The 22,835-nt window shown below is 38.5% G+C and overlaps 1 protein-coding gene across 4 annotated transcripts in view; it reads left to right on the top strand.

The window, feature by feature from the left end:
• LOC128685117 (AP-4 complex subunit mu-1) overlaps window positions 1–22,835 on the top strand; it is a 58,428-nt gene that overhangs the window by 26,070 nt on the left and 9,523 nt on the right. For all 4 annotated transcript variants that reach the window (XM_070101981.1, XM_070101978.1, XM_070101989.1 and 1 more), the window contains 3 exons: window positions 3,411–3,573; window positions 4,343–4,541; window positions 8,310–8,529. In XM_070101981.1, the coding sequence (XP_069958082.1) occupies window positions 3,411–3,573; window positions 4,343–4,541; window positions 8,310–8,529 (582 nt within the window). The remainder of the gene's footprint in view (window positions 1–3,410; window positions 3,574–4,342; window positions 4,542–8,309; window positions 8,530–22,835) is intronic.

The following is a 22,835-nucleotide window of genomic DNA, read 5'->3' on the forward strand; positions in this document are numbered from 1 at the left end:
AAAATTTCCCTCTTTCCTACATACTCTAACTTGAGCCTCACTATCCTCGTAAAAACTCTTCACTGCTTTCAGTAACCTACCTCCTACACCATACACTTGCAACATCTGCCACATTGCCCCCCTATCCACCCTGTCATACGCCTTTTCCAAATCCATAAATGCCACAAAGACCTTTTTAGCCTTATCTAAATACTGTTCACTTATATGTTTCACTGTAAACACCTGGTCCACACACCCCCTACCTTTCCTAAAGCCTCCTTGTTCATCTGCTATCCTATTCTCCGTCTTACTCTTAATTCTTTCAATTATAACTCTACCATACACTTTACCAGGTACACTCAACAGACTTATCCCCCTATAATTTTTGCACTCTCTTTTATCCCCTTTGCCTTTATACAAAGGAACTATGCATGCTCTCTGCCAATCCCTAGGTACCTTACCCTCTTCCATACATTTATTAAATAATTGCACCAACCACTCCAAAACTATATCCCCACCTGCTTTTAACATTTCTATCTTTATCCCATCAATCCCGGCTGCCTTACCCCCTTTCATTTTACCTACTGCCTCACGAACTTCCCCCACACTCACAACTGGCTCTTCCTCACTCCTACAAGATGTTATTCCTCCTTGCCCTATACACGAAATCACAGCTTCCCTATCTTCGTCAACATTTAACAATTCCTCAAAATATTCCTTCCATCTTCCCAATACCTCTAACTCTCCATTTAATAACTCTCCTCTCCTATTTTTAACTGACAAATCCATTTGTTCTCTAGGCTTTCTTAACTTGTTAATCTCACTCCAAAACTTTTTCTTATTTTCAACAAAATTTGTTGATAACATCTCACCCACTCTCTCATTTGCTCTCTTTTTACATTGCTTCACCACTCTCTTAACTTCTCTCTTTTTCTCCATATACTCTTCCCTCCTTGCATCACTTCTACTTTGTAAAAACTTCTCATATGCTAACTTTTTCTCCCTTACTACTCTCTTTACATCATCATTCCACCAATCGCTCCTCTTCCCTCCTGCACCCACTTTCCTGTAACCACAAACTTCTGCTGAACACTCTAACACTACATTTTTAAACCTACCCCATACCTCTTCGACCCCATTGCCTATGCTCTCATTAGCCCATCTATCCTCCAATAGCTGTTTATATCTTACCCTAACTGCCTCCTCTTTTAGTTTATAAACCTTCACCTCTCTCTTCCCTGATGCTTCTATTCTCCTTGTATCCCATCTACCTTTTACTCTCAGTGTAGCTACAACTAGAAAGTGATCTGATATATCTGTGGCCCCTCTATAAACATGTACATCCTGAAGTCTACTCAACAGTCTTTTATCTACCAATACATAATCCAACAAACTACTGTCATTTCGCCCTACATCATATCGTGTATACTTATTTATCCTCTTTTTCTTAAAATATGTATTACCTATAACTAAACCCCTTTCTATACAAAGTTCAATCAAAGGGCTCCCATTATCATTTACACCTGGCACCCCAAACTTACCTACCACACCCTCTCTAAAAGTTTCTCCTACTTTAGCATTCAAGTCCCCTACCACAATTACTCTCTCACTTGGTTCAAAGGCTCCTATACATTCACTTAACATCTCCCAAAATCTCTCTCTCTCCTCTGCATTCCTCTCTTCTCCAGGTGCATACACGCTTATTATGACCCACTTCTCGCATCCAACCTTTACTTTAATCCACATAATTCTTGAATTTACACATTCATATTCTCTTTTCTCCTTCCATAACTGATCATTTAACATTACTGCTACCCCTTCCTTTGCTCTAACTCTCTCAGATACTCCAGATTTAATCCCATTTATTTCCCCCCACTGAAACTCTCCTACCCCCTTCAGCTTTGTTTCGCTTAGGGCCAGGACATCCAACTTCTTTTCATTCATAACATCAGCAATCATCTGTTTCTTGTCATCCGCACTACATCCACGCACATTTAAGCAACCCAGTTTTATAAAGTTTTTCTTCTTCTCTTTTTTAGTAATTGTATACAGGAGAAGGGGTTACTAGCCCATTGCTCCCGGCATTTTAGTCGCTTCATACGACACGCATGGCTTACGGAGGAAAGATTCTTCTCCACTTCCCCATGGACAATAGAAGAAATAAAAAAGAACAGGAGCTATTTAGAAAAAGGAGAAAAACCTAGATGTATGTATATATATATATGCATGTGCGTGTCTGTGAAGTGTGACCAAAGTGTAAGTAGGAGTAGCAAGATATCCCTGTTATCTTAGCGTGTTTATGAGACAGAAAAGGAAACCAGCAATCCTACCATCATGCAAAACAGTTACAGGTTTTTGTTTCACAGTCATCTGGCAGGACGGTAGTACTTCCCTGGGTGGTTGCTGTCTACCAACCTACTACCTACCAACCTACATTATCTAAATCATTTGATACCCTCATCACCTTACTCTTTTCTATGTTCACTTTCAACTTTCTACCTTTACACACATTCCCAAACTCATCCACTAACCTTTGCAATTTTTCTTTAGAATCTCCCATAAGCACAGTATCATCAGCAAAAAGTAACTGTGTTAATTCCCATTTTGTATTTAATTCCCCATAATTTAATCCCACCCCTCTCCCGAACACCCTAGCATTTACTTCTTTTACAACCCCATCTATAAATATATTAAACAACCATGGTGACATTACACATCCCTGTCTAAGACCTACTTTTACCGGGAAGTTTTACCGGGAAGTATTCTCCCTCTCTTCTACACACCCTAACCTGAGCCTCACTATCCTCATAAAAACTCTTTACAGCATTTAGTAACTTACCACCTATTCCATATACTTGCAACATCTGCCAATTTGCTCCCCTATCCACTATCATATGCCTTTTCTAAATCCATAAATGCAATAAAAACTTCCCTACCTTTATCTAAATACTGTTCACATATGTGTGAACAGTATTATATGCATTTATAAGTAGAAAAAATTCTAATAGTTTCTAGTAGTTTTAACAACTAATAATGTATTTGTTGCCTTACAGAGATTTATATTGAAATTTTTGCAATCTGATGAGGGTAGTCTCATAAATTGGTCTCAAAAATTAGTAATTTTTTTTTCTGTTAAATCTAGGATACAGCATTTATATTTTATGAGGACTCCAAAACCACTTGACACATCAACTCATACTAGAAGTTTATATACAAACTACACCTTGATTTAGAGTGTTTCACTCACTTCAGAATCAGGAAATATAAATCACTTTCTATACTCACTTTTAAGTTAATTATACATTTCCAACATTTGATCATATACCTTAACATGAAGTTCAGGTAGCCTAATAAATTATGCCTTAAATTACTTGATTGGGTGTATTTCTAGCATTTTTTATGGAATCCACATTCCTTTCTCTAAATTGCAGTTATATGTGGATGTTGTGGAGAAAGTGTGGGCATCTGTGGCATCTGGAGGCACTGTGATACGAGCCGAGGTAACAGGTTCTATCCTGGCTCGCTGCTTCTTGCTAGGCAACCCAACTCTTACACTTACTCTTAATACAAGACTCATAACTACTCCACAAGAAGGTCAGTTCAAATTTAAAGTGATTATATATGAGCATTTTATTTTGACTAAAAATTTATAATTTATATAAAGGCAAAACTGTGCAGTCAAGGCAAGTACATTGTTAATACAGCCTCTCCTCACTTAACAACGGAGTTCCGTTCCTAAGACCACGTCGGTAAATGAATTTGTCACTAAGCGAGGAGCATACTGTGATGGTGGGTGGTTTGTGTCAACCAAAATGTATGAAAGGAACAAGGAAATAAAAGCAGAAAGCAGAGGAGACAAAGGAAAAGTGATGAAAGGTACAAGAGACAGAACATCAAAGCTGAATTCATTTAATAATTTAGTGTGGATGTAAAGCAAAGGCAACAGACACAAACAATAAAGAATTATTACATAGATTACTGTTCCTGCCTCTATAAGTGGGGCCTGCCTTTATATCTCCTTCTTGTAAGACTTAACTATGGAGTAGAGGATATTTATAAAAAATTAATGACTATTGTCAGTCAGCAGTTTTCTAATTTTTTTTTTTTTTGTACTGCTTGTTTTTATAAGATGTATAATTTCATTAAGTTACTGAATAAATATTGAAACAAATTTCTCCTAATATCTTTTTTTTTTTTTACTCTCAAATACAGATAAAATTTAAATAAGATTTAAATTTGCTGCACACTAGTGGATAGAAAATTGATTGAAAGTTAGGTAATTTTTTATTGAAATTTTAGATCATTCTCATGCTCTTGATATTAAGAGAAAATGGAAATATTAATGATGTATTATGATTTGCAGGTTTTAACACTGCAACACGAATGTCTGACGTTGAATTTGGAAGCAATGTGGAAGTAAGTGACAGGGAAGGTGGTCGCCAGTTAAGTGTCGTGACTCTGCCAGGACAAGAAATGACTGTTGTGCGCTACACCCTGGCCCCAGACCACCCCCATCTACTGCCGTTTACCGTCACTGCTTCCTATCACTCTCTTACTCCAAGGTAATGAAATTCAGAAGAATAAATCCTTATAAATTACTAAATATAAAAAGAAAACTTTCATTTGTTTTGTGGGTCACCCTGCCTCGGTGGGAGATGGCTAGTGTGTTGAAAAAATCCTTGTAAAAAATATAAATTTCCTTTTCAACTATTATTAGTGTTTCATATACAGTGGTACCTTGACTTACGAGTGCCCCAACTTACGAGTTTTCCGATTTACGAACCATCGCTTGGTTGATTTTTTGCCTTGAGTTGTGAGCCAAAATCCGAGTTATGAGCGAGCTTCAGATATGCCGCCACTTGCAGGAGAGAGGAAATATCAAAAACCTTGATAATAACCAATGTGTAACATCCTTTCAGTTTTGATACCACTGGTAGTGTCATCCTGCCAGAATGTTCTCTAATGTATGCCCTAAGTAAAGAGAAAAATTCTGGAACGTGTAATACATGTTCGGCAGGCCGGCTGGTTGGGTGGCCGGCTGGCTGGCAGCTGGCTGGCTGGCGGCTGGCTGGCTGGCTGATTTGTTTCGGTTCTCTCTATTTCCCGCTGTCTGTCTGTATCTATGTGTGTCTCTTTCAATCTCTGTTTCTGTCTTGCAGGTACACATAAATACAGTTATGCATAGTGTAAATTACCTAGGATAACCCAGAAAATCCAGACAAAGTGGTATACTATGCTTGTAGATGTAAGGCATAATAAGCATGATTGGCATGTAATACACATTTTCACTTGTTCAGGAATCAGACGTGACCGACTGTATTGTGTGTTATGCCTGTTGATTCATGAGCGGCTCTCTCTCTGAGACAGAGAGACAAGTAGAGAAACAGGAAGACAGAAACACAGGCAGATAGGAAGACAGATAAGCAGAGACAGATAAACATAGAGCTAGACAGATAGACAAATAGACAGAAACAGATAGAAACAAACAGATAGACAGACATGTTTATTTGTAACAGTGAAAATAAATTCAAGGCAGTGCACTATCATCAAATGTCACTCCATGAGTGACACTCCACTGGCAGTGGAGTGACAGATAGACAGACAGATAGACAGACATGTTTATTTGTATCAGTGAAAAATAAAACCAAGGCAATGTACAAGTGTCACTCCACTGGCAGTGGAGTAACACTCATCTTACACCGTGCTTCAAGGAGTTTCATATATGCTCCAGCATTTCTAAAACGTTGCTGGGACCTGGTGAAAAAGGCTTATTTAAAAACCTGTAACAAAAAATTGGGATGGTTTTTTGGGGGGCTGGAATGGATTAATGGCATTTCAATTAATTTCAATGAGGAAAATTGATTTGATATACGAACAAATTAAGTTACGAGCTGGGTCACGGAATGAATTAAACTCATAAGTCAAGGTACCACATTAGGCACACATTTTGTGCAGTTACATAGTCATAGCTGTCTTCTGTTTTGAGATCTGAAAACAAGACCCTTGTGACAATTTAGATTACCATATCACTACTCAGCTGTAATTTTTTTCGTAATTTTGCTAGCAAGATATAAATTGAGCATTATTGTTGTATACTCTTGATACCAGGAATAATTGTACCAAACTATATACCACCAATAGTATAGGCCTTTTTTTTCTATATATATAATTTCTTTTTTTTATTCTTGTGAAAATTGGAACATGCACTGTAATATAAAAATAAAAGTATTTTGTGGTTTAAAAACATATGTTCACAACTGTTTTATTAACAGAAAGTGGTAAACCCATAGGATTTGTGCAGTGCCTGGTACAAAAGAGGTATTTAAGTCTGATCTTAGGAAGGGAAGGGTAGCTTCAATTCCTTGAATAAAATATTACTTCTAAGCTGTTTTGAAATAGTTTATGTATATCATGAGAAGAAATAAGATTCTTGGTATATTATTTCATTGATAAAACTCCATAATGGAAATATTACTGTGTGTGTCTTGCAATTATTGAATGTAGGATAAAACTACTGCTACTTGCGCTGAATGACCTGCATGGGCTCAGCATTTTACATGAATAAATTTGTCTTCCTAACACCGAAGGTAAAGGTATGCCATTATTTTACATAGAAAACTTATAGATAGTAGGTTGGTAGACATTAACCACCCTGTGAGGTTCTACTGTCCTGCCAAATGATTGTGAAACTGAAGCCTGTAATTGTATTTCTCTCTCTTTCATAAACATGCAAGATGACAGGTACATCTTGCTACTTCTACTTACACTTAGGTCACATTACATGGATCTACATGTAGATGTATACACACCTATCTGAGTTTACTTCTGTTTTTTATTAATTCTTCTTCTTATATATTTCCTTTTGTCTCCATGGGGAGGTAGAGAACAATCCTTCTATAAGCCATGTGACTTAAAATGCCAGGAGCAAGGGTCTAGTAACCCCTTCTTCTGTATTAATTACTTAATGTAAAAAGAAGAAAAACTTTGTAAAGTTAGGATATTTGAATGTGAGTGGATGTAGTGTAGATAATAAGAGAGAGATGATTGTGAATGTTATGAATGAAAAGAAGCTGGATGTCGTAGTTTTAAGTGAAATGAAGCTGAGGGTAAGTAGGAGTTTTAATAGGGAGAAATAAATTAGATTAGGTCAAGAGTATCAGAGTTAGAGCTAAGGAAGGAGTAGCGATAATGTTGAATGATCAGTTATTGAAGGAAAAGAGGGAATATAAATGTATAAATTCAAGGAATATGTGGATTAAAATAAGGGGCATATGCAAAAAGTGTTTATGCACCTGGAGAAGAGAAGAGGGTAGAGGAAAGTGAGAAGTTTTGGGATCCAGGATCCACTCATGTGAATTTGTGCTTCTAGGAGCCATGTTCATTGATGATGCCATAATGCCTTACACAAGTTGCAGATCTGGAAACCCAGCTAGTGATATCAAGTTTTATGATGAAAAACATTATTCATGGATAAGTTTGTAAGGTAGTGTGTATCACTATTGTCATGCATATCCTGGTTGTCACGCATCATGACACCCTTACGTAATCACAACTGACTCTTGAAACTGTAATATTTACATCAAGATTTATTTACATCCTCACAACCACACATTTTTACAAAAAAAAAAAAAAAAAAAAGGGGACACCTTTTGATAAGGGACGTGTTTTGTGAGAAGCTCGTTAATGGTGAAATTGCAGGTACAAGACTTGCAGTTTGGTATTTAACTGAAGAAGGAAGGATGCATTCTGCACCTATACTTGATGTATAGTGAACCCCCAGATTAACAGACTAATGAGGGGGGGGGGAGAAGGGTATATGTTATTGTTTATTGTCTGTCGATTTCGAATTGAGAAATTTTTTTTTCGTGATCGCAACATAAAAGGATGAAGTTTGGAATCAGCATGGTTGATAAATGGCTCAGAGAACTGACAACTTGATAAATTAGACACACATGCAACTCTTGGGTATCTTTATTGTGGAAACATTTCACCACACAGTAACTTCATCAGTCCAATACAAAGTATGGTGAAGATCAGAAGGAGTTTGAGGTATTCAGTCCCTCAGCCTGGAGTCGATGTGCAATGAACAATGGCTCAATTGAAAGCCAACGAAAATGTGGAACACCGAAAACAAGATATTGTATATGTGGAGCCCTCCTGTATTCTGGTATCTGCTTAGCTCATTGAGAAGGGAAAATAAGATATGACCCGAAACTCAATAGGTGAATATCAGTCTCTAGTACTGTAAGAGGACAGTATGGATATAAGTACTGTATGCATTGTATTTATTCTATTTATAAATGTTAATAATTATTATGTTTATTATTTAGTGATGCAGAGTTACGGTTGAAGCTAACAAGCAACACAGGAATGGGCACTGTAGCGCCACAGGTGACCTTTCGAACAGTTGCACCTCCCACCACGGCTGCCGTAATGTCGAGGACTTCAGGACCACGGGATCAAACTGTGCACTTCTCGCCTGACAATAAGGCCATCACTTGGGCTATCTCTCAGTTTCCAGGAGGCAGCTATGCACAAGCATTTATTCGGGTAAGTGCCTGTGTGTCCATTCTTGAAGAGGAAATCGGGATAGCTAACTGTATTTTGCTTTCTGATGCCTTTACCTGTAGATAGTTTAAATGGTTTCAGTACTCTTGTAAACTGACCTAAAGCTAGGCTTTTCTAGTGACTCTTGAGGAAATAAAAGATAGTGAATCAATTATGAAGTGGGAGTTGTTGCAGTTGCTTTTTGTCAGTGACACACTTCTTTTGGAAGATTTTGAAGAGAAGTTTCAAAGGTTGAATTTAGGAGAACATGGGGAAATGGAACAGAATTCTTCCTCCGTAAGCTATGCGTGTCATAAGAGGTGACTAAAATGCTGGGAGCAAGGGGCTAGTAACCCCTTCTCCTGTATACATTACTAAATTTAAAAAGAGCAACTTTAGTTTTTCTTTTTAGGTCACCCTGCCTTGGTGGGATATGGCCTGGTTGTTGAAAAAAAAATGTAAAAGGAAATTAAGAATGAACATAGGCAATAGCAAGTTCCACCAGCATCTCACTCTTAGGAGAGGACATTGTGGTGGTGCTCCTCCTCTCTCAGCCTTGAAGTTGAAAAGTATTGTAGTCATGAAGAGTCTAAAGCACAGGCATAAAAATTGGTGCAAATATACTGGCATCAGGTGAGGGACATATAGCAGATGAAGAGATCTCCATAACCTTCTTAACTATTACTGGCGTGTCCATCAGGGATGACCTACTTTCACTGGGGAATCCCGCCTACCAGTGACAATGTCTTCATCTGCTACATGTCCCTTGCGTGATGCCAGTATTAAACACCAATCTTTATGCCCATGTTTCAGACCCTTCACAACTATGGTGCTCTTTATGAACTCCAAGGCTGAAGGACTGGTTACCTCATCTTTTGTATATACTAGTTCTACTGTCTTCCAATTATGTCCTTAATTTTATATTGATAAAGCCACTGGGTGGTGAAATGTCTGCAGCAAAGATACTCAGATGTTCCATGTATCTAATTCTTCATCTTGTTAGTATTAAGTACCAGATGTGTACATCATCTTAATGTTTCTTTCCTAAGAGCGGGTTTTTGGTGAATTGTTCCAGCCATGGTATTGTGACTTTTATTCTTTAAATCTTGAGAAAGGTGTTGAGTACAGTGGGGCCCCACTTTACGGCGATTTCAAATTATGACCAAAACTCGCAATACAGCTCCCTGTCTTTCTAATACGGCACGCCCCACCCAGTTTGTTTACATTCTCCATGAGCACATTTCTCTATTATGTCTGGAGACTTTCCAAAATTTCAAGTGTTTTAAAGTTATTGCATAATATACTTATGTGTACCCGTACCTAAATGTACTTACATACTGTGCTGGACTGCAGGTACACAAAAATCACTAAGAGTCTCTCTACTCTTGAAGATGCCATATTAATAATAATAATAATAATAATCTCTTGGGCGCATTAAATATCGTATATTATGTTAATATAGACTTTTTTTTTTTTTTTTCAACAAGTCGGTCGTCTCCCACCGAGGCAGGGTGACCCAAAAAAAAGACAGAAAATCCCCAAAAAGAAAATACTTTCATCATCATTCAACACTTTCACCACACTCACACATTATCACTGCTTTTGCAGAGGTGCTCAGAATATAACAGTTTAGAAGCATATACGTATAGAGATACACAACATATCCCTCCAAACTGCCAACATCCCAAACCCCTCCTTTAAAGTGCAGGCACTGTACTTCCCATTTCCAGGACTCAAGTCCGACTATATGAAAATAACCGGTTTCCCTGAATCCCTTCACTAAATATTACCCTGCTCACACTCCAACAGATCGTCAAGTCCCAAGTATCATTCGTCTCCATTCACTCCTATCTAACACGCTCATGCACGCTTGCTGGAAGTCCAAGCCCCTCACCCACAAAACCTCCTTTACCCCCTCTTTCCAACCCTTTCGAGGACGACCCCTACCCCTCTTTCCTTCCCCTATAGATTTATATGCTTTCCATGTCATTCTACTTTGATCCATTCTCTCTAAATGACCAAACCACCTCAACAACCCCTCTTCTGCCCTCTGACTAATGCTTTTATTAACTCCACACCTTCTCCTAATTTCCACACTCCGAATTTTCTGCATAATATTTACACCACACATTGCCCTTAGACAGGACATCTCCACTGCCTCCAACCGTCTCCTCGCTGCTGCATTTACCACCCAAGCTTCACATCCATATAAGAGTGTTGGTACTACTATACTTTCATACATTCCCTTCTTTGCCTCCATAGATAACGTTTTTTGACTCCACATATACCTCAACGCACCACTCACCTTTTTTCCCTCATCAATTCTATGATTAACCTCATCCTTCATAAATCCATCCGCCGACACGTCAACTCCCAAGTATCTGAAAACATTCACTTCTTCCATACTCCTCCTCCCCAATTTGATATCCAATTTTTCTTTATCTAAATCATTTGATACCCTCATCACCTTACTCTTTTCTATGTTCACTTTCAACTTTCTACCTTTACACACATTCTCAAACTCATCCACTAACCTTTGCAATTTTTCTTTAGAATCTCCCATAAGCACAGTATCATCAGCAAAAAGTAACTGTGTCAATTCCCATTTTGAATTTGATTCCCCATAATTTAATCCCACCCCTCTCCCGAACACCCTAGCATTTACTTCTTTTACAACCCCATCTATAAATATATTAAACAACCATGGTGACATTACACATCCCTGTCTAAGACCTACTTTTACCGGGAAGTATTCTCCCTCTTTTCTACACACCCTAACCTGAGCCTCACTATCCTCATAAAAGCTCTTTACAGCATTTAGTAACTTACCACCTATTCCATATACTTGCAACATCTGCCACATTGCTCCTCTATCCACTCTATCATATGCCTTTTCTAAATCCATAAATGCAATAAAAACTTCCCTACCTTTATCTAAATACTGTTCACATATATGCTTCAATGTAAACACTTGATCTACACATCCCCTACCCACTCTGAAACCTCCTTGTTCGTCCGCAATTCTACATTCTGTCTTACCTCTAATTCTTTCAATTATAACCCTACCGTATACTTTTCCTGGTATACTCAGTAAACTTATTCCTCTATAATTTTTACAATCTCTTTTGTCCCCTTTCCCTTTATATAAAGGGACTATACATGCTCTCCGCCAATCCCTAGGTACCTTCCCCTCTTTCATACATTTATTAAACAAAAGTACCAACCACTCCAACACTATATCCCCCCCTGCTTTTAACATTTCTGTCATGATCCCATCAGTTCCAGCTGCTTTACCCCCTTTCATTCTACGTAATGCCTCACGTACCTCCACCACACTTACAGTCTGCTCTTCTTCACTCCTAAAAGATGGTATACCTCCCTGGCCAGTGCATGAAATTACCGCCTCCCTTTCTTCCTTAACATTTAAAAGTTCCTCGAAATATTCTCGCCATCTACCTAATACCTCCCTCTCCCCATCTACTAACTCCCCTACTCTGTTTTTAACTGACAAATCCATACTTTCCCTAGGCTTTCTTAACTTGTTTAACTCACTCCAAAATTTTTTCTTATTTTCATTAAAATTTCTTGACAGTGCCTCTCCCACTCTTTCATCTGCTCTCCTTTTGCACTCTCTCACCACTCTCTTCACCTTTCTTTTACTCTCCATATACTCTGCTCTTCTTATAACACTTCTGCTTTGTAAAAACCTCTCGTAAGCTACCTTTTTCTCTTTTATCACACCCTTTACTTCATCATTCCACCAATCACTCCTCTTTCCTCCTGCCCCCACTCTCCTATAACCACAAACTTCTGCCCCACATTCTAATACTGCATTTTTAAAACTATTCCAACCCTCTTCAACCCCCCCACTACTCATCTTTGCACTAGCCCACCTTTCTGCCAATAGTCGCTTATATCTCGCCCTAACTTCTTCCTCCCTTAGTTTATACACTTTCACCTCCCTCTTACTTGTTGTTGCCACCTTCCTCTTTTCCCATTTACCTCTTACTCTAACTGTAGCTACAACTAAATAATGATCCGATATATCAGTTGCCCCTCTATAAACATGTACATCCTGGAGCCTACCCATCAACCTTTTATCCACCAATACATAATCTAACAAACTACTTTCATTACGTGCTACATCATACCTTGTATATTTATTTATCCTCTTTTTCATAAAATATGTATTACTTATTACCAAATTTCTTTCTACACATAGCTCAATTAAAGGCTCCCCATTTACATTTACCCCTGGCACCCCAAAATTACCTACTACTCCCTCCATAACATTTTTACCCACTTTAGCATTGAAATCCCCAACCACCATTACTCTCACACTTGATTCAAAACTCCCCACGCATTCACTCAACATTTCCCAGAATCTCTCTCTCTCCTCTACACTTCTCTCTTCTCCAGGTGCATACACGCTTACTATAACCCACTTTTCACATCCAATCTTTATTTTACTCCACATAATCCTTGAATTTATACATTTGTAGTCCCTCTTTTCCTGCCATAGCTTATCCTTCAACATTATTGCTACTCCTTCTTTAGCTCTAACTCTATTTGAAACCCCTGACCTAATCCCATTTATTCCTCTCCATTGAAACTCTCCCACCCCCTTCAGCTTTGTTTCACTTAAAGCCAGAACATCCAGTTTCTTCTCATTCATAACATCCACAATCATCTCTTTCTTATCATTTGCACAACATCCACGCACATTCAGACTTCCCACTTTGACAATTTTCTTCTTCTTATTCTTTTTAGTAATCTTTACAGGAAAAGGGGTTACTAGCCCATTGTTCCCGGCATTTTAGTTGACTTTTACAACACGCATGGCTTACGGAGGAAAGATTCTTATTCCACTTCCCCATGGATATAAAAGGAAAAGTAATAAGACCAAGAACTATTAAGATAAAATCAAAGAAAACTCAGATGAGTGTGTATAAATAAACGTGTCCATGTATGTGTAGTGTGACCTAAGTGTAAGTAGAAGTAGCAAGACGTACCTGTAATCTTGCATATTTATGAGACAGACAAAAGACACCAGCAATCCTACCATCATGTAAAACAATTACAGGCTTACGTTTTACACTCACTTGGCAGGACAGTAGTACCTCCCTGGGTGGTTGCTGTCTACCAACCTACTACCATTAATCCATCTATGATATTTTTTTCAAATAGTGGGCAAAAACACATGACACTAACCCACAGGACCACGCGATCCTACAAGAAAGATGCACCCAGCCAAGCTAGGTGTTTTACTGTCATCCGAGGGCATACGGTGGTGCAGGTGCTTCTGAGCTAATTTCATTCTACTCCCTGTTTGGTGTTGAATGATGAAAGCATTTTCTTTTATATATATATATATATATATATATATATATATATATATATATATATATATATATATATATATATATATATATATATATATATATATATATATATATATATATATATATATTTATTTATTCATATATATATATATATATATATATATATATATTTATTCATATATATATATATTCATATTCTTTCTTTCTTCTTTCAACACACCGGCCGTATCCCACCAAGGCAGGGTGGCCCAAAAGGAAAAACGAAAGTTTCTCCTTTTACATTTAGTAATATATACAGGAGAAGTGGTTACTAGCCCCTTGCTCCCAGCATTTTAGTCGCCTCTTACAACACGCATGGCTTACGGAGGAAGAATTCTGGTCCACTTCCCCATGGAGGTAAGAGGAAATAAACAAGAACTAGTATGAAAAATGGAAGAAAACCCAGAGGGGTGTGTATATACATATATGCTTGTACATGTATGTGTAGTGTGACCTAAGTGTAAGTAGAAGTAGCAAGACGTACCTGAAACCTTGCATGTTTATGAGACAGAAAAATGGACAGCAGCAATCCTACCATCATTTAAAAACAATTACAGGTTTCCGTTTTACACTCACTTGGCAGGACGGTAGTACCTCCCTGGGCGGTTGCTGTTTACCAACCTACTACCTAGGAAATAAATATATATATATACAGGTCTCCCTCAACATTCACGTTTTCAGCTTTCGCGGGCTTCACACATTCGCGAATTCCCAACCGCCAAATTCCCAGCCGCCAAATCATATTCAAGTTTCCCGCCACCTGCGAGTCCCTACTACCCTCCCACCGACCCTCGCAACTGTCAGCCAGCCCTCCCACCACTCAGTGTGGTGAGTGTTTTGTTTGTTCATTATTTGCTATTAAACTACAGTATAAATAATGTAAACACATTCATGACTGTATATTGGAATGGCTATTTGGACAGGTATTGGACAGTGACATCATGTGTTTACTCTTGAACACAACAAAGAATCAAACATTTCTGCTACTGCTAATAATAACAATAGTAATAATAATAATAATAATAATAATAATAATACGATATAATTGAAGAAGGAAATTGTACAAAAATACGAGGGACTGGTTGACACATCGTCAGTGTGACTTTGTTTATGCTGGAGTGAACATTAGTCTCTCTGCTCTTCCAAACATTTCACAATAATTCATTGTTTGGTGCTTGTAGATTGAGTGTGACTGGAGTGGTTGAGGCAGTGGTAGAGGTGATAGAGGCAGTGGTAGAGGCAGTGGTAGAGGCAGTGGTATAGGCAGTGGTATAGGCAGTGGTATAGGCAGTGGTAGAGGCAGTGGTAGAGGCAGTGGTAGAGGCAGTGGTAGAGGCAGTGGTAGAGGCAGTGGTAGAGGCAGCGATAGAGGCAGTGGTAGAGGCAGCGATAGAGGCAGTGATATTTACTAACATATATGTTATAAATAATAATAGAACATGAATAACATTTATTATTATTATTATAAATGTTATTAATATTAACATGTACTATTATTATTTATAACATACGTATATGTTAGTAAATACCACTGCCTCACCCACTGCCTCTACCACTGCCTCAACTGCTGAATTATTGTGAAATGTTTGGAAGAGCAGGGAGACTAATGTTCACTCCAGCATAAACAAAGCCACACTGACGATGTGTCAACCACTCCCTCGTATTTTTGTACAATTTCCTGTTTCAATTACATCGTCTTATTATTATTATTATTATTATTATTATTATTATTATTATTATTACTATTGTTATTATTAGCAGTAGCAGAAATGTTTGATTCTTTGCTGTGTTCAAGAGTAAACACATGATGTCACCGTCCAATACCTGTTCAAATAGCCATTCCAATATGCAGTCATGAATGTGTTTACATTATTTATACTGTAGTTTAATAGCAAATAATGAACAAACAAAACACTCACCACACTGAGTGGTGGGAGGGCTGGCTGCCAGTTGCGGGGGTCGGAGGGAGGGTAGTAGGGACTCGCATTGGTTGAGGAAGTGGTGGAGGCAGTGGTGGAGTCTGTGGTATTTAATAACATACATGTTATTAAAGCATAACATGTATATATTTAGTACAACTTACGACGTTTTCATGTATTTTATGATTGTTCATGGTTCAACAAGTTAAGCAGTATTGTATTATATTTCCCTACAATATGCTGTATAGCCCTTGTGGCTTAGCGCTTCTTTTTGACTATAATAATAATAATTCCCTACAATATATTGGGGCACCAAACATTCACGGTTTTTCAACATTCGCGAGGCTCTTGATCCCCTAACCCTTGTGAATGTTGAGGGACACCTGTATATATATATATGTATATATATATATATATATGTATATATATATGTATATGTATATATATATATATATATATAATTATATATTTATATTTTTTTTTTTTTTTTTTTTTTCAACAAGTCGGTCGTCTCCCACCGAGGCAGGGTGACCCACAAAAAAGAAAGAAAATCCCCAAAAAGAAAATACTTTCATCATCATTCAACACTTTCACCACACTCACACATTATCACTGCTTTTGCAGAGGTGCTCAGAATATAACAGTTTAGAAGCATATACGTATAGAGATACACAACATATCCCTCCAAACTGCCAATATCCCAAACCCCTCCTTTAAAGTGCAGGCATTGTACTTCCCATTTCCAGGACTCAAGTCCGACTATATGAAAATAACCGGTTTCCCTGAATCCCTTCACTAAATATTACCCTGCTCACACTCCAACAGATCGTCAGGTCCCAAGTATCATTCGTCTCCATTCACTCCTATCTAACACGCTCATGCACGCTTGCTGGAAGTCCAAGCCCCTCACCCACAAAACCTCCTTTACCCCCTCTTTCCAACCCTTTCGAGGACGACCCCTACCCCTCTTTCCTTCCCCTATAGATTTATATGCTTTCCATGTCATTCTACTTTGATTCATTCTCTCTAAATGACCAAACCACCTCAACAACCCCTCTTCTGCCCTCTGACTAATGCTTTTATTAACTCCACACCTTCTCCTAATTTCCACACTCCGAATTTTCTGCATAATATTTACACCGCACATTGCCCTTAGACAGGACATCTCCACTGCCTCCAACCGTCTCCTCGCTGCTGCATTTACCACCCAAGCTTCACATCCATATAAGAGTGTTGGTACTACTATACTTTCATACATTCCCTTCTTTGCCTCCATAGATAACGTTTTTTGACTCCACATATACCTCAACGCACCACTCACCTTTTTTCCCTCATCAATTCTATGATTCACCTCATCCTTCATAAATCCATCCGCTGACACGTCAACTCCCAAGTATCTGAAAACATTCACTTCTTCCATACTCCTCCTCCCCAATTTGATATCCAATTTTTCTTTATCTAAATCATTTGATACCCTCATCACCTTACTCTTTTCTATGTTCACTTTCAACTTTCTACCTTTACACACATTCTCAAACTCATCCACTAACCTTTGCAATTTTTCTTTAGAATCTCCCATAAGCACAGTATCATCAGCAAAAAGTAACTGTGTCAATTCCCATTTTGAATTTGATTCCCCATAATTTAATCCCACCCCTCTCCCGAACACCCTAGCATTTACTTCTTTTACAACCCCATCTATAAATATATTAAACAACCATGGTGACATTACACATCCCTGTCTAAGACCTACTTTTACCGGGAAGTATTCTCCCTCTCTTCTACACACCCTAACCTGGGCCTCACTATCCTCATAAAAGCTCTTTACAGCATTTAGTAACTTACCACCTATTCCATAAACTTGCAACATCTGCCACATTGCTCCTCTATCCACTCTATCATATGCCTTTTCTAAATCCATAAATGCAATAAAAACTTCCCTACCTTTATCTAAATACTGTTCACATATATGCTTCAATGTAAACACTTGATCTACACATCCCCTACCCACTCTGAAACCTCCTTGTTCGTCCGCAATTCTACATTCTGTCTTACCTCTAATTCTTTCAATTATAACCCTACCGTATACTTTTCCTGGTATACTCAGTAAACTTATTCCTCTATAATTTTTACAATCTCTTTTGTCCCCTTTCCCTTTATATAAAGGGACTATACATGCTCTCCGCCAATCCCTAGGTACCTTCCCCTCTTTCATACATTTGTTAAACAAAAGTACCAACCACTCCAACACTATATCCCCCCCTGCTTTTAACATTTCTGTCATGATCCCATCAGTTCCAGCTGCTTTACCCCCTTTCATTCTACGTAATGCCTCACGTACCTCCACCACACTTACAGTCTGCTCTTCTTCACTCCTAAAAGATGGTATACCTCCCTGGCCAGTGCATGAAATTACCGCCTCCCTTTCTTCCTTAACATTTAAAAGTTCCTCAAAATATTCTCGCCATCTACCTAATACCTCCCTCTCCCCATCTACTAACTCCCCTACTCTGTTTTTAACTGACAAATCCATACTTTCCCTAGGCTTTCTTAACTTGTTTAACTCACTCCAAAATTTTTTCTTATTTTCATTAAAATTTCTTGACAGTGCCTCTCCCACTCTTTCATCTGCTCTCCTTTTGCACTCTCTCACCACTCTCTTCACCTTTCTTTTACTCTCCATATACTCTGCTCTTCTTATAACACTTCTGCTTTGTAAAAACCTCTCGTAAGCTACCTTTTTCTCTTTTATCACACCCTTTACTTCATCATTCCACCAATCACTCCTCTTTCCTCCTGCCCCCACCCTCCTATAACCACAAACTTCTGCCCCACATTCTAATACTGCATTTTTAAAACTATTCCAACCCTCTTCAACCCCCCCACTACTCATCTTTGCACTAGCCCACCTTTCTGCCAATAGTCGCTTATATCTCGCCCGAACTTCCTCCTCCCTTAGTTTATACACTTTCACCTCCCTCTTACTTGTTGTTGCCACCTTCCTCTTTTCCCATCTACCTCTTACTCTAACTGTAGCTACAACTAAATAATGATCCGATATATCAGTTGCCCCTCTATAAACATGTACATCCTGGAGCCTACCCATCAACCTTTTATCCACCAATACATAATCTAACAAACTACTTTCATTACGTGCTACATCATACCTTGTATATTTATTTATCCTCTTTTTCATAAAATATGTATTACTTATTACCAAATTTCTTTCTACACATAGCTCAATTAAAGGCTCCCCATTTACATTTACCCCTGGCACCCCAAAATTACCTACTACTCCCTCCATAACATTTTTACCCACTTTAGCATTGAAATCCCCAACCACCATTACTCTCACACTTGATTCAAAACTCCCCACGCATTCACTCAACATTTCCCAGAATCTCTCTCTCTCCTCTACACTTCTCTCTTCTCCAGGTGCATACACGCTTACTATAACCCACTTTTCACATCCAATCTTTATTTTACTCCACATAATCCTTGAATTTATACATTTGTAGTCCCTCTTTTCCTGCCATAGCTTATCCTTCAACATTATTGCTACTCCTTCTTTAGCTCTAACTCTATTTGAAACCCCTGACCTAATCCCATTTATTCCTCTCCATTGAAACTCTCCCACCCCCTTCAGCTTTGTTTCACTTAAAGCCAGGACATCCAGTTTCTTCTCATTCATAACATCCACAATCATCTCTTTCTTATCATTTGCACAACATCCACGCACATTCAGACTTCCCACTTTGACAATTTTCTTCTTCTTATTCTTTTTAGTAATCTTTACAGGAAAAGGGGTTACTAGCCCATTGTTCCCGGCATTTTAGTTGACTTTTACAACACGCATGGCTTACGGAGGAAAGATTCTTATTCCACTTCCCCATGGATATAAAAGGAAAAGTAATAAGACCAAGAACTATTAAGATAAAATCAAAGAAAACTCAGATGAGTGTGTATAAATAAACGTGTACATGTATGTGTAGTGTGACCTAAGTGTAAGTAGAAGTAGCAAGACGTACCTGTAATCTTGCATATTTATGAGACAGACAAAAGACACCAGCAATCCTACCATCATGTAAAACAATTACAGGCTTTCGTTTTACACTCACTTGGCAGGACGGTGACCCAAAAAAGAAAGAAAATCCCCAAAAAGAAAATACTTTCATCATCATTCAACACTTTCACCACACTCGCACATTATCACTGTTTTTGCAGAGGTGCTCAGAATACAACAGTCTAGAAGCATACACATATGAAGATACACAACATATCCCTCCAAACTGCCAATATATATATATATATATATATATATATATATATATATATATATATATATATATATATATATATATATATATATATATATATATATATATTTTTCATTCATTTTTCATTATCACACCGGCCGATTCCCACCAAGGCAGGGTGGCCCGAAAAAGAAAAACTTTCACCATCATTCACTCCATCACTGTCTTGCCAGAAGGGTGCTTTACACTACAGTTTTTAAACTGCAACATTAACACCCCTCCTTCAGAGTGCAGGCACTGTACTTCCCATCTCCAGGACTCAAGTCCGGCCTGCCGGTTTCCCTGAATCCCTTCATAAATGTTACTTTGCTCACACTCCAACAGCACGTCAAGTATTAAAAACCATTTGTCTCCATTCACTCCTATCAAACACGCTCACGCATGCCTGCTGGAAGTCCAAGCCCCTCGCACACAAAACCTCCTTTACCCCCTCCCTCCAACCCTTCCTAGGCCGACCCCTACCCCGCCTTCCTTCCACTACAGACTGATACACTCTTGAAGTCATTCTGTTTCGCTCCATTCTCTCTACATGTCCGAACCACCTCAACAACCCTTCCTCAGCCCTCTGGACAACAGTTTTGGTAATCCCGCACCTCCTCCTAACTTCCAAACTACGAATTCTCTGCATTATATTCACACCACACATTGCCCTCAGACATGACATCTCCACTGCCTCCAGCCTTCTCCTCGCTGCAACATTCATCACCCACGCTTCACACCCATATAAGAGCGTTGGTAAAACTATACTCTCATACATTCCCCTCTTTGCCTCCAAGGACAAAGTTCTTTGTCTCCACAGACTCCTAAGTGCACCACTCACTCTTTTTCCCTCATCAATTCTATGATTCACCTCATCTTTCATAGACCCATCCGCTGACACGTCCACTCCCAAATATCTGAATACATTCACCTCCTCCATACTCTCTCCCTCCAATCTGATATTCAATCTTTCATCACCTAATCTTTTTATCCTCATAACCTTACTCTTTCCTGTATTCACCTTTAATTTTCTTCTTTTGCACACCCTACCAAATTCATCCACCAATCTCTGCAACTTCTCTTCAGAATCTCCCAAGAGCACAGTGTCATCAGCAAAGAGCAGCTGTGACAACTCCCACTTTGTGTGTGATTCTTTATCTTTTAACTCCACGCCTCTTGCCAAGACCCTCGCATTTACTTCTCTTACAACCCCATCTATAAATATATTAAACAACCACGGTGACATCACACATCCTTGTCTAAGGCCTACTTTTACTGGGAAAAAATTTCCTTCTTTCCTACATACTCTAACTTGAGCCTCACTATCCTCGTAAAAAACTCTTCACTGCTTTCAGTAACCTACCTCCTACACAATACACTTGCAACATCTGCCACATTGCCCCCCTATCCACCCTGTCATATGCCTTTTCCAAATCCATAAATGCCACAAAGACCCCTTTAGCCTTATCTAAATACTGTTCACTTATATGTTTCACTGTAAACACCTGGTCCACACACCCCCTACCTTTCCTAAAGCCTCCTTGTTCATCTGCTATCCTATTCTCCGTCTTACTCTTAATTCTTTCAATTATAACTCTACCATACACTTTACCAGGTACACTCAACAGACTTATCCCCCTATAATTTTTGCACTCTCTTTTATCCCCTTTGCCTTTATACAAAGGAACTATGCATGCTCTCTGCCAATCCCTAGGTACCTTACCCTCTTCCATACATTTATTAAATAATTGCACCAACCACTCCAAAACTATATCCCCACCTGCTTTTAACATTTCTATCTTTATCCCATCAATCCCGGCTGCCTTACCCCCTTTCATTTTGCCTACTGCCTCACGAACTTTCCCCACACTCACAACTGGCTCTTCCTCACTCCTACAAGATGTTATTCCTCCTTGCCCTATACACGAAATCACAGCTTCCCTATCTTCATCAACATTTAACAATTCCTCAAAATATTCCTTCCATCTTCCCAATACCTCTAATTCTCCATTTAATAACTCTCCTCTCCTATTTTTAACTGACAAATCCATTTGTTCTCTAGGCTTTCTTAACTTGTTAATCTCACTCCAAAACTTTTTCTTATTTTCAACAAAATTTGTTGATAACATCTCACCCACTCTCTCATTTGCTCTCTTTTTACATTGCTTCACCACTCTCTTAACTTCTCTCTTTTTCTCCATATACTCTTCCCTCCTTGCATCACTTCTACTTTGTAAAAACTTCTCATATGCTAACTTTTTCTCCCTTACTACTCTCTTTACATCATCATTCCACCAATCGCTCCTCTTCCCTCCTGCACCCACTTTCCTGTAACCACAAACTTCTGCTGAACACTCTAACACTACATTTTTAAACCTACCCCATACCTCTTCGACCCCATTGCCTATGCTCTCATTAGCCCATCTATCCTCCAATAGCTGTTTATATCTTACCCTAACTGCCTCCTCTTTTAGTTTATAAACCTTCACCTCTCTCTTCCCTGATGCTTCTATTCTCCTTGTATCCCATCTACCTTTTACTCTCAGTGTAGCTACAACTAGAAAGTGATCTGATATATCTGTGGCCCCTCTATAAACATGTACATCCTGAAGTCTACTCAACAGTCTTTTATCTACCAATACATAATCCAACAAACTACTGTCATTTCGCCCTACATCATATCGTGTATACTTATTTATCCTCTTTTTCTTAAA

Source organism: Cherax quadricarinatus, chromosome 5, assembly GCF_038502225.1.
Source record: "Cherax quadricarinatus isolate ZL_2023a chromosome 5, ASM3850222v1, whole genome shotgun sequence".
In the NCBI taxonomy this organism is placed as follows: domain Eukaryota; kingdom Metazoa; phylum Arthropoda; class Malacostraca; order Decapoda; family Parastacidae; genus Cherax; species Cherax quadricarinatus.